Source organism: Scyliorhinus torazame, chromosome 1 (assembly GCF_047496885.1).
Source record: "Scyliorhinus torazame isolate Kashiwa2021f chromosome 1, sScyTor2.1, whole genome shotgun sequence".
Taxonomy (NCBI): domain Eukaryota; kingdom Metazoa; phylum Chordata; class Chondrichthyes; order Carcharhiniformes; family Scyliorhinidae; genus Scyliorhinus; species Scyliorhinus torazame.
The window spans coordinates 223,911,541-223,928,005 of NC_092707.1; the positions used below are offsets into that span (position 1 = coordinate 223,911,541).

The 16,465-nt window shown below is 50.3% G+C and overlaps 1 protein-coding gene across 9 annotated transcripts in view; it reads right to left on the reverse strand.

Annotated features, from left to right (window-relative positions):
- The window catches only part of dop1a (DOP1 leucine zipper like protein A), a 431,858-nt gene that overhangs the window by 218,001 nt on the left and 197,392 nt on the right, over positions 1-16,465 (reverse strand). For all 9 annotated transcript variants that reach the window (XM_072502754.1, XM_072502737.1, XM_072502731.1 and 6 more), the window contains one exon: positions 9,774-9,874. In XM_072502754.1, the coding sequence (XP_072358855.1) occupies positions 9,774-9,874 (101 nt within the window). The remainder of the gene's footprint in view (positions 1-9,773; positions 9,875-16,465) is intronic.

The window sequence follows — 16,465 nt, forward strand, 5'->3', positions numbered from 1 at the left end:
GCAATAGCGACATGAGAATTTAAGATCTGAAATGCACTGCCCTAGAGTGTAATGGAGACAGCATCGATTGAGGCATTCAAAAGGCAATAAACAGGAGAAATGCTGCAGGGCTGGGGAGAAAGGCAGGGGAGTGGTACACGGTTGATGGATCTCTGTGGCTATTCGGAACCCTGGATACCCATTATCCCTTCTTAGTTCCCAAATAACAGAGGGCAAGTCTGTGTTTTTTAGCAAAGTTCAGTTGAACTTTATTTGTCAGCTTGTGCCACTGGTAAACTTTATTTGTCAATACAAGATTAGGTCAGTTTGATTGTCTTTAGCGAATACAGTAGTTGAGTTTTCATTCAATTACAAATCGTGGTAATTCTTCAAATCATAATACACAGGACAAAATGACTAAGTGATTTAAACAAAAGAAAGATGGCAATTTAGCAAAAGCAAGCAAAGAAAATAAGTTTCACAAAGAGATGGATTGATTCCGAGATGGATTTTTCCATCCCGACAAGTGATTCTTTAAAAAAAAAAAATATTTATTAAAGTTTTTTAACACAATTTTTCTCCCTTACAAACAATAACCCGCCCCCCTCGTAACAAAAAAAAACGAGAAATCGCGCAGAGCAAGATATATACATGGCAAAATGATATATTTACACAGCTTTGTACACTGGCCCTCACCCGTACGTGGCAGTTTCCCCAACCCTTCATGTTATCTCTTGCTCATCCACCCTCCCAGGCAGTCCCCCCTTTCCCACCCCCCTCCCCCCCCCGCCCCCCCTCCAAGGTTGCTGCTGCTGCTGACCGACCTTCCTCTAACGCTCCGCGAGATAGACTACGAACGGTTGCCACCGCCTGTAGAACCCCTGCGCAGACCCTCTCAAGGCGAACTTAATCCTCTCCAACTTTATGAACCCAGCCATATCATTTATCCAGGCCTCCAGGTTAGGGGGTTTCGCCTCCTTCCACATTAGCAAGATCCTTCGCCGGGCTACTAGGGACGCAAAGGCCAGAATGCCGGCCTCTTTCGCCTCCTGCACTCCCGGTTCGTCCACTACTCCAAATATTGCTAGCCCCCAGCTTGGCTTGACCCGGACATTCACCACCTGAGATATTGCTCCCGCCACTCCTCTCCAGAACCCCTCCAGTGCCGGGCATGACCAAAACATATGGACATGGTTCGCCGGGCTCCCTGAGCACCTTCCACATCTGTCCTCTACCCCAAAGAACCTACTCAACCTCGCCCCCGTCAAGTGCGCTCTGTGGACCACCTTAAATAGTATCAGGCTGAGCCTGGCACACGAGGAGGAGGAATTAACCCTACCTAGGGCATCAGCCCACAGACCTTCCTCGATCTCCTCCCCCAGCTCCTCCTCCCATTTACCCTTCAACTCTTCTACCAGTGCTTCCCCCTCTTCTCTCAACTCCTGGTGTATTTCCGACACCTTGCCCTCCCCGACCCATACACCCGAGATCACCCTATCTTGAACTTCTTGTGTCGGGAGCAACGGGAATTCCCTCACCTGTCGCCTCACAAAAGCCCTCACCTGCATATATCTAAAGGCATTTCCCGGGGGTAACTCGAACTTCTCCTCCAGTGCCCCTAGGCTCGCAAACGTCCCGTCGATGAACAGGTCCCCCATTCTTCCAATCCCCGCCCGATGCCAGCTCTGGAACCCCACGTCCATTTTCCCCGGGACAAACCAGTGGTTACCCCTGATCGGGGACCACACCGATGCTCCCATTGCACCCCGGTGCCGTCTCCACTGGCCCCAGATCCTTAGCGTTGCGGCCACCACCGGGCTCGTGGTATACTTTGTCGGCGAGAGCGGCAGCGGTGCTGTCACCAACGCCCCCAGGCTCGTTCCTTTACAGGACGCCATCTCCATCCTCTTCCATGCCGCCCCCTCTCCCTCCATAACCCACTTGCAGATCATCGCCACATTTGCTGCCCAGTAGTAGCTCCCCAGGTTTGGCAGCGCCAACCCTCCTCGGTCCCTACTGCGTTCCAGGAACCCTCTCCTTACTCTCGGGGTCTTATTCGCTCACACAAACCCCATAATACTCCTGCCTACTCTCTTAAAAAAGGCCTTAGTGATCACGATGGGAAGGCACTGAAACACAAACAGAAACCTCGGAAGGACCACCATTTTGACCGACTGCACTCTACCCGCCAGCGAGAGCGGTAACATGTCCCATCTTTTGAAATCCTCCTCCATTTGCTCCACCAACCTCGTCAGATTCAGTTTATGGAAGGTCCCCCAACTCCTGGCTATCTGGATCCCCAGATACCGAAAGATCCCCTCCGCCCTCCTCAGCGGTAGGTCCCCTATCCCTCTTTCTTCGTCCCCCGCCTGTAATACAAAGAGCTCACTCTTCCCTACATTGAGCTTATAGCCCGAAAACTCCCCAAACTCCCTTAGAGTCTGCATGACCTCCACCATCCCCTCCATTGGATCCGCCACGTACAGCAACAGATCATCCGCATACAGCGACACCCGATGCTCTTCTCCCCCACGGACCACCCCCTTCCATTTATTAGACTCCCTCAATGACATGGCCAATGGTTCGATCGCCAATGCGAACAACAGGGGGGACAGGGGGCACCCCTGCCTCGTCCCTCGGTACAGTCGAAAGTACTCCGACCTCCGCCGGTTCGTCAGTACACTTGCCATCGGGGCTCTGTAAAGGAGCTTAACCCAATTGATAAACCCTACCCCGAACCCAAACCTGCGCAGCACCTCCCAGAGGTACTTCCACTCTACTCGGTCAAAGGCCTTCTCCGCGTCCATAGCTGCCACTATCTCCGTCTCTCCCTCCTCCGATGGCATCATTATCACGTTTAAGAGCCGCTGCACATTGGTGTTTAGCTGCCTGCCCTTTACAAATCCCGTCTGGTCCTCGTGGATTACCCCCGGGACACAGTCCTTGATCCTCGTGGCCAGCACTTTTGCCAGCAACTTTGCATCCACATTGAGGAGCGAGATCGGCCTATACGATCCACATTACAGTGGGTCCTTGTCCCGCTTTAGGATCAAAGAAATTGTCGCTTCCGACATTGTCGGGGGCAGGGTCCCCTCCTCTCTTGCCTCATTAAAGGTCCTCACCAGTAGCGGGGCCAACAGGTCTGCGTACTTCCTGTAGAACTCCACCGGGAATCCGTCGAGTCCCGGGGCCTTCCCCGCCTGCATGCTCCCCAAACCCTTGCTCAGCTCCTCCAACCCAATTGGTGCCCCCAAACCAGCCACCTCTTGCTCCTCCACCCTCGGAATTCTCAGCTGATCTAGGAACCGTCTCATCCCCTCTTCCCCCGCTGGGGGCTGGGATCTGTACAGCTATTCATAAAAGGCCTTGAATACCTCGTTTATTTTCGTTGCACTCCGAACCGTGGCTCCCCTTCCACCTTTGACTCCCCCTATTTCCCTCGCTGCCATCCTCTTACGGAGCTGGTGTGCCAGCATCCGACTAGCCTTTTCCCCATACTCGTAGGTCGCCCCCTGCGCATTCCTCCACTGTGCCTCCGCCTTCCCTGTAGTCAACAGGTCAAACTCCGTCTGGAGCCGTCGTCTTTCCCCAAGTAATCTTTCCTCCGGGGCCTCTGCGTATCTCCTGTCCACTCTCAAAATCTCCCCCACTAACCTCTCCCTTTCCATGCCCTGTCTTCTCCCTATGAGCCCTGATGGAGATTAGCTCTCCCCTGATCACCGCCTTCAACGCCTCCCATACCACCCCCACCCGCACCTCCCCGTTGTCGTTGGCCTCCAAGTACCTTTCGATACACCCCCTCACCTTCCCACACACCACCTCGTCCGCCAGCAGTCCCACATCCAGCCGCCACAACGGGCGTTGGCCCCTCTCCTCTCCCAGCTCCAGTTCCACCCAGTGTGGGGCATGGTCCGAAACGGCTATAGCCGAATACTCCGTCCCCTCCACCCTCGGGATGAGTGCCCTACCCAGAACAAAGAAATCTATCCGGGAGTAGGCTTTGTGTACATGGGAGAAGAAAGAAAATTCCCTGGCCTGCGGCCTTGCAAACCGCCATGGGTCCACTCCCCCCATCTGATCCATAAACCCCCTAAGTACCTTGGCCGTCGCCGGCCTCTTTCCAGTCCTTGATTTGGAGCGGTCCACTGCTGGATCCAACACTGTATTGAAGTCCCCTCCCATTATCAGGCCTCCTATCTCCAGGTCCGGAATGCGCCCCAACATGCGCTTCATGAATCCTGCATCATCCCAGTTCGGGGCGTATACGTTTAGCAACACCACCCACGTCCCTTGCAGCCTACCGCTCACCATTATATATCGCCCTCCATTGTCCGCTACAATAGTCTTGGCCTCAAATGACACCCGCTTTCCCACCAATATTGCCACCCTTCTATTCTCCGCGTCCAGTCCCAAGTGGAATACCTGTCCTACCCATCCCTTTCTCAACCTGACCTGGTCCGCCACCTTCAGGTGTGTCTCTTGGAGCATGGCCACATCCGCCTTCAGTCCCTTTAAGTGCGCGAACACTCGAGCCCTCTTCACCAGCCCATTCAGGCCCCTCACGTTCCACGTTATCAGCAGGATTGGAGGGGTTCTCACCCCCCCCCCCCCCCCAATCCCCGCCGACTAGCCATCTCCTTTTCTGGGCCAGTCCCGTGTCCACGCCTCCCTCACCCTCCAGTCCCCCAGAGGGGGGGCCCCCGTCCCGACCACCTCTTCTATGTCCCATTCCCTTTCGGCCAGTGCAGCAGCAACCCCCCCCCCCCCCCCCCCCTTCCCCCGCTAGACCCCTGTCTAGCTTTTTTGCTCCCCCCATGTCACTCCAGTAAGTCAGCTGACGCCTGCTGACCCCGGCTTCCCCCGCCGTCCCATTGACCTCCCCGCGTGGGAGTCTCCCAATCCATATGCATTCCTTTGTTCCCCTTCCCGCCTTTCTTCCCGCGCACGGGAAAAAACCCCGCGCTTTCCATAGCCCGCTCCGCCCCCTCTGGCGCAGCTCCTGTCGTGGCCTTGTCTCTCTCCCCCAGCCCATGTAACATTTCCTGCGCGTGATTGACCCCCTATATACAACAACCATCACACATCAAACCCCAAAACATCCCCCCCACCCTCACAAACCCTCAGTTAGAGTCCAACTTTTCGGCTTGTACAAAGGTCCACACCTCTTCAGGCGTTTCGAAGTAATAGTGTTGGCCCTTGTATGTGACCCACAGTCGCGCTGGCTGCAGCATTCCGAATTTCACTTCTTTCCGGTACAACGCCGCTTTGGCCCGGTTGAAACCCGCTCTCCGCTTTGCAACCTCCATGCTCCTGTCCGGGTATATTCGGATCTCTGCATTGTCCCACTTACTGCTCCGCTCCTTCTTGGCCCATCTCAGGACCCACTCTCTGTCCGTGAACCGGTGGAACCTCACCACCATTGCCCTTGGCGGCTCATTTGCCTGGGGCTTCTTCGCCAGCACCCGATGTGCCCCGTCCAACTCCAGCGGCCTCGAAGGGGCCTTCGTGCCCATCATCGCCTCGAGCATTGTGCTCGCGTATGCCCCGGCATCAGCCCCCTCCACTCCCTCAGGGAGACCCATGTTTCGCAGATTCTTTCTCCTCGACCTGTTCTCCAGGTCTTCGAGTCTTCCCACCCACCTCTTGTGTAGCGCCTCGTTCTGCTCCACTCTCACCGCCAGGCCCACGAGCTCGTCCTCGTTCTGACTGACTCTTTTCTGTACCTCCTGGATCTTAGCTTCGTGGGCCTTCTGCGTGATCCCGAGTCCTTCAATTGCCGAAAGCATAGGCGCCAACATCTCTTTGCGCATCTCCTCGCGCTGCTCCTCGAAGCAGCGCTTGATGAACTCCTGCAGCTCCCCTTTGTCCCTGGCTGCCGCCATTTTGTTTTCTTTCCCTCGCTTCTCCCGTTGCTCCAGTGCCGCTCCTTTGGCCGTTACACTTCTGGTCCGTTTCATAGAAGTTGGCAGTGGTTGCTTCACCAGTCTGCCACAAAATGTCTATGGAAACTCCTGAAAAAGGTCTGAGAGTCGGCTCCAGACGGGAGCTGCCGAATGCGCGACCTACTCCTCCATGGCCGCCACCAGAAGCCTCGCCTCTGCTTCTTCAATGGTCCTTGTAGATCTTTTCACAGTTGTTCCCTCTGCTGCTAGAATTCACCTTTGATAGAGTCAAGCCAGATTGCAGCTTTAAGCTTGCTCTTCCCCCGTCTGCATGCTGGAGAGGCCTCTGTCTATTGCTGCAGCTCAAGCCAAATCTTTCACTGTTTCTGCCGGGTCTGGTAGCCAAAAGACACAACACTCCTGGGGGACACTGTCAGGGGAATGCTGCAGCCTTCTTCCCACACCGGGAAATGTCAAACAAATGCCGTGGGGGCCCTGTAAAAGAGCCCAAAAGTCCGTTCCAAGTGGGAGCTGCCGAATATGCGACCTAGCTCTGCATAGCCGCACCCGGAAGTCCCGACAAGTGATTCTTGAGGAGATTATGGCTTAAGGTCTCACCTTCTTTACAGCTGTGATTGGCTTTAACTAATTTATAATTCACTCAATTCGGCCAAACTGTCTGTCTGTCAATTTAAGAGAGATATGGTATTTAAATATTTTGGTACAAATTTTCCCATACCATCGCCTGCCAATTTTCCAACTTATCCACAAATGCATCTAGACATTATTGGAGAAACACAGTTTTTGATAAGAAAGTATCTCGCCAGACTGGCTGTTTCCATAGAAATGGAACTGCCCGTTCTTTCACACAATGGGGCCTTTCAGCCAGCTGACATCACTGTTCCTTCAGTTTCTCGCAAGTCACAAGCAATTTGCAAAATGTTCCCAGCTATTTGACTTTCCTCACTCTCATGGTTAATATGATTTAGTTAATTACTCTTAATGAGTTCTCAATTAAACCTTTTACCTATATCATCTATAGCTAACTAGAATGCCAATTTCTATCAACGGTGATTTGTTTCTTCAGAGGACCAGCACAGAAATGACAGGCCAAATGGCCTCCTTCTGTGTTGTAACCATTCTGTGAATCCAATGGCATGGATTTTGGAGTCAGTGACATACACATTACGCATACAGCAGCCGGCAGACATTTTGTGTTTGTGCTCTTGAAAACTGTGACTTTAAATGAATCGACTTTATGTGACACATCAGCTCCCTTCGGAAACAATGTTGAAACTGGAGTTTCCTCATCAGAAAAAAAACACAAGAGCATTATACCAGGTCGTTGAAATACTTACATTGATGTCCATCCTGCTTCAAGAACCTCATGCTCTTGAATCTTCCAGATCACTGCAGATGCTTCCCATCCCTGCCCCAATGACTTGTGGCCTGTCCCCTCGCGCCTGGCCCCTGCTCTCCACTCCCCGCTACCTTCGTCGGACTTCAGTTCCCCCTGCATCCGACCTCCAGCCGACGGCCGACCTCCGACCCCATACCCAACCTCTCCGGCAGGCCTCCCCCCTCGATCAACCCCTTGCCTGCGGTCTCTTCCAACCTTCAGCCTGTGGCCTAACCCAGCGCCCGACTTCCACCAGGGCCTGACCTCTGGCCCACCTTTTGTCTTGTGGCCTCTCTCGCGCCCGACATCCGACTTGCGGCCTCTCCCTGCGTCCGACCTCAGACCGCTCCCCACGCCCGACCTCAGGCCGCTCCCCACGCCCGACATCAGACCGCTCCCCACGCCCGACCTCAGACCGTTCCCCTCGCCCCACCTCAGACCCCTCCCCACGCCCGACCTCAGACCGCTCCCCACGCCTGACCTCAGACCGCTCCCCACGCCCGACCTCAGACCACTCCCCACGCCTGACCTCAGACCACTCCCCACGCCCGACCTCAGACTTGCGATCTCTCCCTGCACCTGACCTCAGACCTTTCCTCGCGCCTGACCTCAGACCTCTTCCCACAGCCGACCTCAGACCGCTCCCCACGCCCGACCTCAGACCGCTCCCCACGCCCGACCTCAGACCGCTCCCCAAGCCCGACCTCAGACCACTCCCCACCACCGACCTCTCCCTGCGCCCGACCTCAGACTTGCAACTAGGGCTATCCTAAACTGTTCATCTTTTCTTGATTTGTGTGGATTGGAATTGTGTGTATATGGAAAGTAATCACTTACCATTATTTATATTATATCCTTAAAACAAGGTTCCTTACACTCAAAACAACAAAATATTTCATATCCTTTTGAACTGGTGGCAAGATATATTTCCTCCACCCCCTCCATCTTGGATGTCACACTTGAATTTTTTCCTCAATTACTCCAGATATTTGTCCATTATCAATAGAGGTGGTCAAAGTTCAATTTTTTTCAGCCCAACCTCATTACTATGCTTATTGCTTCAGTTTCCAAATCAAGCTGTTGAGAAATCCATGACAGGAATGGCATCTTAGAGTCAACTTGGCCCCAAAGTAAACCTCTCTCCTACCCAAGGGTGGTGGTCCTTGCTGACCCTTTTAACAATCCACAAGCATCTCTTAATACTCCTTATAGTAGACCAATATTAGGAACTCCTTACAGCACAAAGTAAATTGTGAGTGCATTGTGACTACATTTTAACTTCAGCACAAACATACACTATACACCACCATTTCTAACTGTTTTTAGTAGCAACTGCTTGCCTATCTGCAACGCAACCATGACAAGCAATGACCTTTGTAAAATGAGCAAACCTTTTGATATCTAGCCTTCAAGTAAAGTCTTCCCCAAGTTATTATTTCCGTTGTAATGCAGAAATTCCAGTGAAAGACTCTTTGTAAATTAAAACAGCACGGTAGTACTGTGGTTAGCACGGTTGTTTAACAGCGCCAGGGTCCCAGAATCGATTCCCACTTGGGTCACTGTCTGAGAGGAGTCTGCACATCCTCCCCGGGTCTGTGTGGGTTTCCTCCCACAAGTCCCGAAAGACGTGCTTGTTAGGTGAATTGGACATTCTGAATTCTCCCTCAGTGTACCCGAACAGGCGCCAGAGTGTGGCGACTAGGGGCTTTTCACAGTAAATTCATTGCAGTGTTAATGTAAGCCTACTTGTGACAATAATAAAGATTATTATTTTAAAAACTGACTTGACTCTTAAGTACTTTCATGGACATCACATGGTGCAAATTCCGAACAGTTAATAGTAAAGCCAAAGGTAAAGATGTTTTCACAAAAATTGTTTTTGGGAATGGTGTGAAAAGGATGGAAGAGGAAACAGAAATCAGAGGTATCTTATATTCACACCGTTAGCTGGAGGACCTATAACTATGACAGGAATATCCTGGTCCCACAGCGGGTTTTCTGGTGCCAGAGGCAGTTTGTCATCGGCAAGTGGGTTCCCCAGGTGGCACGGCCGCCAATCAACACAAATGGCCACTGACTTCAGTTGGACCAGAAGATCCCGCTGGTGGTGGGAAACCCACCCAGGGGGGGCTGGAAAATCCTGGCCTATGTGTGAGCATCAACAATTTAGCAGAACATTTAGTAAAAGCCTGAATAAAACAAACAGCAGCACACTTGCCCTTAAATTACAAAGTGTAAATTTCTACAATTCTGATTTCCTCCTAAGGAAATACATTTGGAATGAAAAATGGGTATTTTCAAAAAAAGATAGAAAACATTTTCAATCTTATTCCTTTCACAGATTGAATAGAATTCATTTCTACTTATTGTATTAAATCTCCTCAAGGAAGGATTCTGTAAAGTATCTCTCTGTTCCACAAATATATCAAAGCAAGCTTCAGAAAATTTATTGTACAGTAATCAACTTAAAAGGCCAATATTTAAAATACCATTTACCTTTTAAATTTACTAACCTGTCAAAAGTGCGATTAAAAGAGGAAGCCTTGTTGATAAGAAGGTCTCGGGTAATGTGCCAAAGTACTGAAAAATTAACATGTGCCTCCATACGTATTTTCTACAATAAAAGATTAACAAAATTTCAAACATAGGAACACAGAATTTAATAACAGGAGTGGGCCAATTAGTCCTTAAGACCTGCTCTGCCATTCAATATCATGGCTGTTGTAGTCTTGATTCCACTTTGCTATCTGCCCCCATCGACACCCCCCCCCTGTCGTATTTCGGGCTTGACATGATGAATTCTTGTTCCGCTGCCTTCGCCTCCATGCTTACTTCTTCAGGCAGGAGTCTCTCCCCCCCCCCCCCCCCCCCACCCCCACCCCTCCTCCCCCCCCCATTCAACAGATCCTTTTATCTGCCTCCATTATTCTCAATCCACCTGGATCCCTCCCTCTGGCCGCGTACCTGCTCTTAATCTTTTCATTGAGAACTGTTGACGTGACATCGACCGTCTCAATTTCTCTGCGCCCCTCATCCACTCAAACTTGTCGCCTTCTGAACTTGCTGCATTCCACTCTCTCAGGTCCAACCCTAACTTTGTCATCAAATCCGACGACAAGGGTGAGGCTGTTGTTGTCTGACATATTGACCTTTACCTCGCAGAGGTTGAGCGCCAACTCTCAGACACTTCCTCCTACTTCCCCTGGACATGACCACACCATCCAAGAACAAGCCATTGTTTCCAGAACTGTCCCTGACCTCATCTCCTCTGGAGATCTTTCCTCAACAGCTTCCAATCTCATAGTCTCCCAACCCTGGACAGCTCGCTTCTATCTCCTCCCCAAAATCCACAAACAGGACTGTCCTGGTAGACCCATCGTGTCAGCCTGTTCCTGCCCCACTGAACTCATTTCTTCCTATCTTGATCCATATTCTCTCCTCCTACATCCGCGATTCCTCCGATGCCCTACATCATATCAACAACTTCCAATGTCCCAGCCCTAACCGCCTCTTTTTACCATGGATGTCCAAACCCTTTATACCTTCAATCCCCACCAGGATGGTCTGAGGGCTTTCCGGTTCTTCCTCGGACAGAGTCCTGAACAATTCCCATCCACCACCACTCTCCTCCGACTGACTGAACTTGCCCTCTCACTCAACAATTTCTCCTTTAACATATCTAATTTCCTCCAAACCAGTAATGAGTCCCAGTTTTGCCTGTCACTTTATGGGATATGTGGAACATTCCATCTTCTGGTCTCACTCCGGCCCCATCCCACAACCCTTTTATTGGAACATTGACAGCTGTTTCGGTGCTGCTTCATGTTCCCATCTGGACCTGAAAAAATGTATTAATTTTACTTCCAATTTCCATCCCTCACCTTCACATGTCTATCTCCGACTCATCCCTTTCCTTCCTTGACCTCTCTACTTCTGTGGATAGACTGGGCACTACCCAGACCTTCCTGCCGCTCGTCATTTCAACTCACCATCCTGCTCTCACATCCACATGCCCGTCCTTGACCTGCTGCAATGCAAATTGGAGAAAAAGCACCTCATCTTCCGATTAGGCACCTTGCAGTCTTCCGGACTTAACACTGAGTTAAACAACTTGTGACTGCGAACTCTATCCTCCACCTTCACCCCAATTTTATTTCTAGCAATTCATTTTCATTTATTCCATTCATCTGTTTTTCCCTCACCATTGTCTCCCCCCCCACCCCACCCCATTTGAGCCATTTGCTCCCTGTTTCTAGTTGTCCTTTGACAAACTGCTTACCTTTGTTCTGCCACATTGATATTTTAATGCGCCACTATTAGCACCCTTCTTAGCCTTGATAACGCCCATTTCCATCCCCTTTGTCTTTCTGTCCACGACATCTTTGTCAATCTCCACCTATCGCTGGCTCTCTATCCAGCCCCACTGCTCCACGCCTCTCCTCCACAACAGTATAAATCTGACCCTCATTCCAGTTTTCTCTAGTTTTGACACAAGCCATCCAGACTCAAAGCGTTAGCTCCCTTTTCTCTCCACAGACCTGCTGAGATTGTCCAGTATTTTCTATTTTTGTTTCAGATTCCAGCATCCACAGTAATTTGCTTTTATAAAAGTAAGGATGTTATGTTTTAGTTATACATTGGTGAAACCCATTTGAATCTGTGTGCAGATTTGGTCTCCTTATTTGGGAAGGTGTAAATGCATTGGAGGCAGTTCAGAGGAGGTTTATTAGATTAATACTTGGAATGACCAAGTTGTCTTAGGAGGATAGGTTGGATAGACCTGTTTCCACTGGAGCTTAGAGGAGTGTGGGGTGACTTGACTGAAGTACAAAAGATCCTGAATGGACTTCACAAGGTGGACATGGAAAGGATGCTTCCTTTTGTGGATGTGTTCAGAATTAGGGGTCATTATTTTAAAATTAGGGGACGCTCTTATAGGATAGAGATGAGATTAATTTTCTCTGAGGATTGTGCGCCTTTGGATCTCTCTGTCTCACAATGTGGTGGAAGCAAGGTCACTGAATATTTTAAGGCAGAGGTAGATAGATTATGATCAAGCACTGGAATCCAAAGGTTATTTTGGGGGGGGGGGGGGCAGGGGGGAGGAGCAGGTGTAGATGTGAATGTGGAACTCTAAACACAAACAGACAGCAAAGTGGAATTGAGGCCTCAACTAGATCAGGCATGACTTTACTGAGCTTCAGAGCAGGCTCAAGGAGCTGAATGCCCTACTTAAATGATTTGGAGGAAAATGTAACTGGTCTGATTAGCAAGTTTGCGGAAATGGTGGAATTGCAGATAGTGATGTGGACTATCAGAGGATCGTTTGGAGACTTGGGCAGAGAGATGGCGTATGGAGTTTAATCCAGACAAATGAGAGGTAATGCATTTTGGAAGGTCTAATACAGGTGGGAAATGTACAGTAAATGGCAGAATCCTCAAAAGTATTTTTTTTTGGAAAATATTTTATTAAGGCATTTGTGATTTTATAATAGTAACAGTAAACCATATACAAACAACTGTAAACATAGTGCAAAGACCATCTACTTCCCTCACAGGTCCCACCTTCCTTGAACAGTCTATCTCCCCCCCCCCCCCCGTCCGTCTGCTGACAGTTAATTTTCTCTAAAATATTCGACAAACAGCTGCCACCTCCGGGTGAACCCTAGCATTGACCCTCTTAGGGCGAACTTGATTTTCTCAAGACTGAGAAAGCCAGCCACGTCTCCTGGTCTCTTATTTCGGGGGCTTTGAGTCCCTCCATGTTAACAGTATCCGTCTCCGGGCTATCAGGGAGACAAAGACCAAGACGTCGGCCTCTCCCGCCCCCTGGACTCCCGGGTCCTCCGACACTCGAAAATCACCACCTCTGGACTCAGTGCCACTCGTGTTTTTAACACCGTGGACATGACATCTGCAAACCCCTGCCAGAATCTCTTAAGCTTCGAACACGCCCAAAACATGTGGACATGGTTCGCTGGCCCTCCCGCGCATCTCGCACACCTGTCTTCTATCCCAAATAACTTGCTCATCCGGGCCACCGTCATGTGCGTCTGGTGAACGACCTTAAATTGTATCAGGCTGAGCCTGGCGCATGATGTGGATGTGTTGACCCTGCTTAACACGTCCACCCAGAGACCTGCTTCTATCTCTCCCCCTAATTCATCCTCCCATTTGTGCTTTAGCTCCTCTGTCTGTGTTGCCTCTGACTCCATGAGTTCTTTATAGATATCTGAGACCTTCCCCTCTCCCACCCATACTCTAGAAATTACCCTATCTTGTATCCCCCGTGGCGGTAGGACCATAAGACATAGGAGCGGAAGTAAGACCATTCGGCCCATCGAGTCCACTCCACCATTCAATCATGGCTGATTTCAACTCCATTTACCCACGCTCTCTCCATAGCCCTTAATTCCTCGAGAAATCAAGAATTTATCAACTTCTGTAGGACCATAGGGTCGGGAAGGTTGGAACCTGCCTTCGCAAGAAGTCCCGAATCTGCAGATACCTAAACCCATTCCCTCCCGTCAACTCAAACTTCTCCTCTAACTCCCTCAAACCGGGGTAGCTCTCATCTATAAACAAATCTCCCATCCTCCCGATCCCTGCTCTCTGCTATCCCCGAAACCCTCCATCTAGTCTCCCTGCAGCAAACCGATGGTTGCTACAGTTTGGAGCACAAACCAATGCTGCCACCGCTAAAAGTATTGATAGGCTGAGGGATCTGGGTGTACAGGTCCACAGGTCACTGAAAATGGCAATGCAGGTGGAGAAATGAGTCAATAAGGCATATGGCATGCTTGCCTTCATCAGCCGGGGAATCGAGTATAAATATTGTTAAGTCACGCTGAGCTGTATAGAACCTTAGTTAGGCCACGCTTGGAATATAGTGTTCAATTCTGCAGGATGTGGAGGCTTTGGAGAGGGTGCAGAACAGGTTTGCTAGGATGTTGCCTGGTATGGACGGCATTAGCTATGAGGAGAGGTTGGATAAACTCGGTTTGTTCTCAGTGGAACGACAGAGATTGAGGGACGACCTGATGGAAGTCTACAAATCTATGAGGGTCATAGACAGAGTGGACAGTCAGAAGGTTTTTCCCAGGATGGAAGAGTCAATTACTGGGGGACATATGTTTAAGATGAGAGGGGCAAAGTTTAGAGGAGATGTGCTAGGGAAGCTTTTTTTACACAGAGGGTAGTGGGTGCTTGGAACCCACTGCCGGAGGAGGTGGTGGAAGCAGGGACAATAGTGACTTTCAAGGGGCGTCTTGACAAATACATGAATAGGATGACAATTCAGGGATACGGACCCCGGAAGTGCAGAAGGTTTTAGGTTAGACGGGCAGCATGGTCGGCGCCGGTTGGAAGGCCGAAGGCTCTGTTCCTGTGCTATACTTTTCTTTGTTCTTTGTTCTCCTCCTATTTCGTATGTTTGTAGGTTCGGAATAAATTCCCTTCCCTTTCATGAAAAATTACAACAAATTTACCATCACTATAAAATATAGTTTTATGTTAGGAGAAAAGCAAAGGGTGGTTAAATAAATGTAATCTATTTATGTTAATAGCAGCCCTGATAGAAATCCATAATCTCTATATTATCCTAAAACAGCATACTTGCAAAGTCATCTGAGGATGATGAAATGATAATAAATGTCCACAAAAAAGCCTATCACATTAAAATATTTAATAAATGGAAAATATATAACAGGTTGAAGGACAGACCTTTTTATCTAAAGGGCTAGAATACAAGGGGGCAGAAGTCATGCTTAGCTGAACAAAGCCTGTCTTGGACTATCTCTGGAGTTCTGTGAGGAGGGGGGAGGGGGCCCTGTACTTAGTGCGATTTTTCGGTAAGTTGGAGCCTTGGTTCAACAAGTGTCTCCTCACGGGGCAATTTTATAGAATTTACAGTGCAGATGGAGGCCATTCGGCCCATTGAGTCTGCACCGGCTCTTGGAAAGAGCACCCCACCCAAGGTCCACACCTCCACCCTATCCCCATAACCCAGTAACCCCACCCAACACTAAGGGCAATTTTGGGCACTAAGGGCAATTTATCATGGCCAATCCACCTAACCTGCACATCTTTAGACTGTGGGAGGAAACAGGAGCACCGGGAGGAAACCCACGCACACACGGGGAGGATGTGCAGCCTCCGCACAGATAGTGACCCAAGCCGGAATCGAACCTGGGACCCTGGAGCTGTGAAGCAATTGTGCTATCCATAATGCTACCGTGCTGCCCCAAATGTTAGTGTTTTCTGTTTATTTTTCGTTTCGTATTACTATTTACTCACTGGGACTGGAGAGGTAGTTTAATTGGTTTATTCATGTGGGGCGAGGGGTCCGGACAATGAGGCGACAGTGTGATCGGCGCCAGGGGCGGGAGCTGCCGGGGTCAGCTGACTCTCGGGAGCGTAGTGGGGGTGAGCAAGTGCTCAGCTGGGGTTTTGGGTCATGGGGCTGTTGGGGGGGGGGGGGGGGGGGGGGGGGGGAGATGCTGCTTTGCTGTCAGAGGAGGTGTCAATTTCAGGGTACAAATTGAGGGTCGGGGGCTCCCTGTGGGGGCGCTCGAGGAAGCGAAGCGAAGGCTCGAGGTTGGCCAAAAAAGGGCGGTGGCTAGTCGGCGGGGGGTGGTTAGCCCCCCCCGTCCAGGCTGATCATGTGGAATGTGAGGGGTTTGAATGGGCCGGTCAAAAGAGCGCGCGTGTTCACGCATTTAAAGGGGTTAAAGGCAGACGTAGCAATGCTTCAGGAGACACATTTAAAGCTCGCAGATCACACGAGATTGAGAAAGGGATGGGGAAGCCAGGTGTTCCATTCAGGGCTGGATTCGAAGACCGGGGGGTCGCAATTCTGATCAGTAAGGGTGTGGCATTCGAGGCTGGGAGAATTGTGGCAGAGAAGGGGGCAGGTATATAACGGTGAATGGAAAGTGGGAGGCGTTTGTGAATGTCTATGCCCCAAATTGGGATGATGTGGAATTTATGAGACGCATGCTAGGCAAAATCCCGGACTTAGAGTCACACAACCTGATCATGGGGGGGGAGACTTTAACACAGTCATTGACCCCGAAATGGACCGGGAAGCGACCGGCAGTGGCTAAGGAACTGAAGGGTTTAATGGAGCAGATTGGGGGGGGGGGGGGAGATGGATCCCTGGAGGTTCGCGCGGCAGAGGGCGAAGGAGTTTTTTTTTTCTCCCACG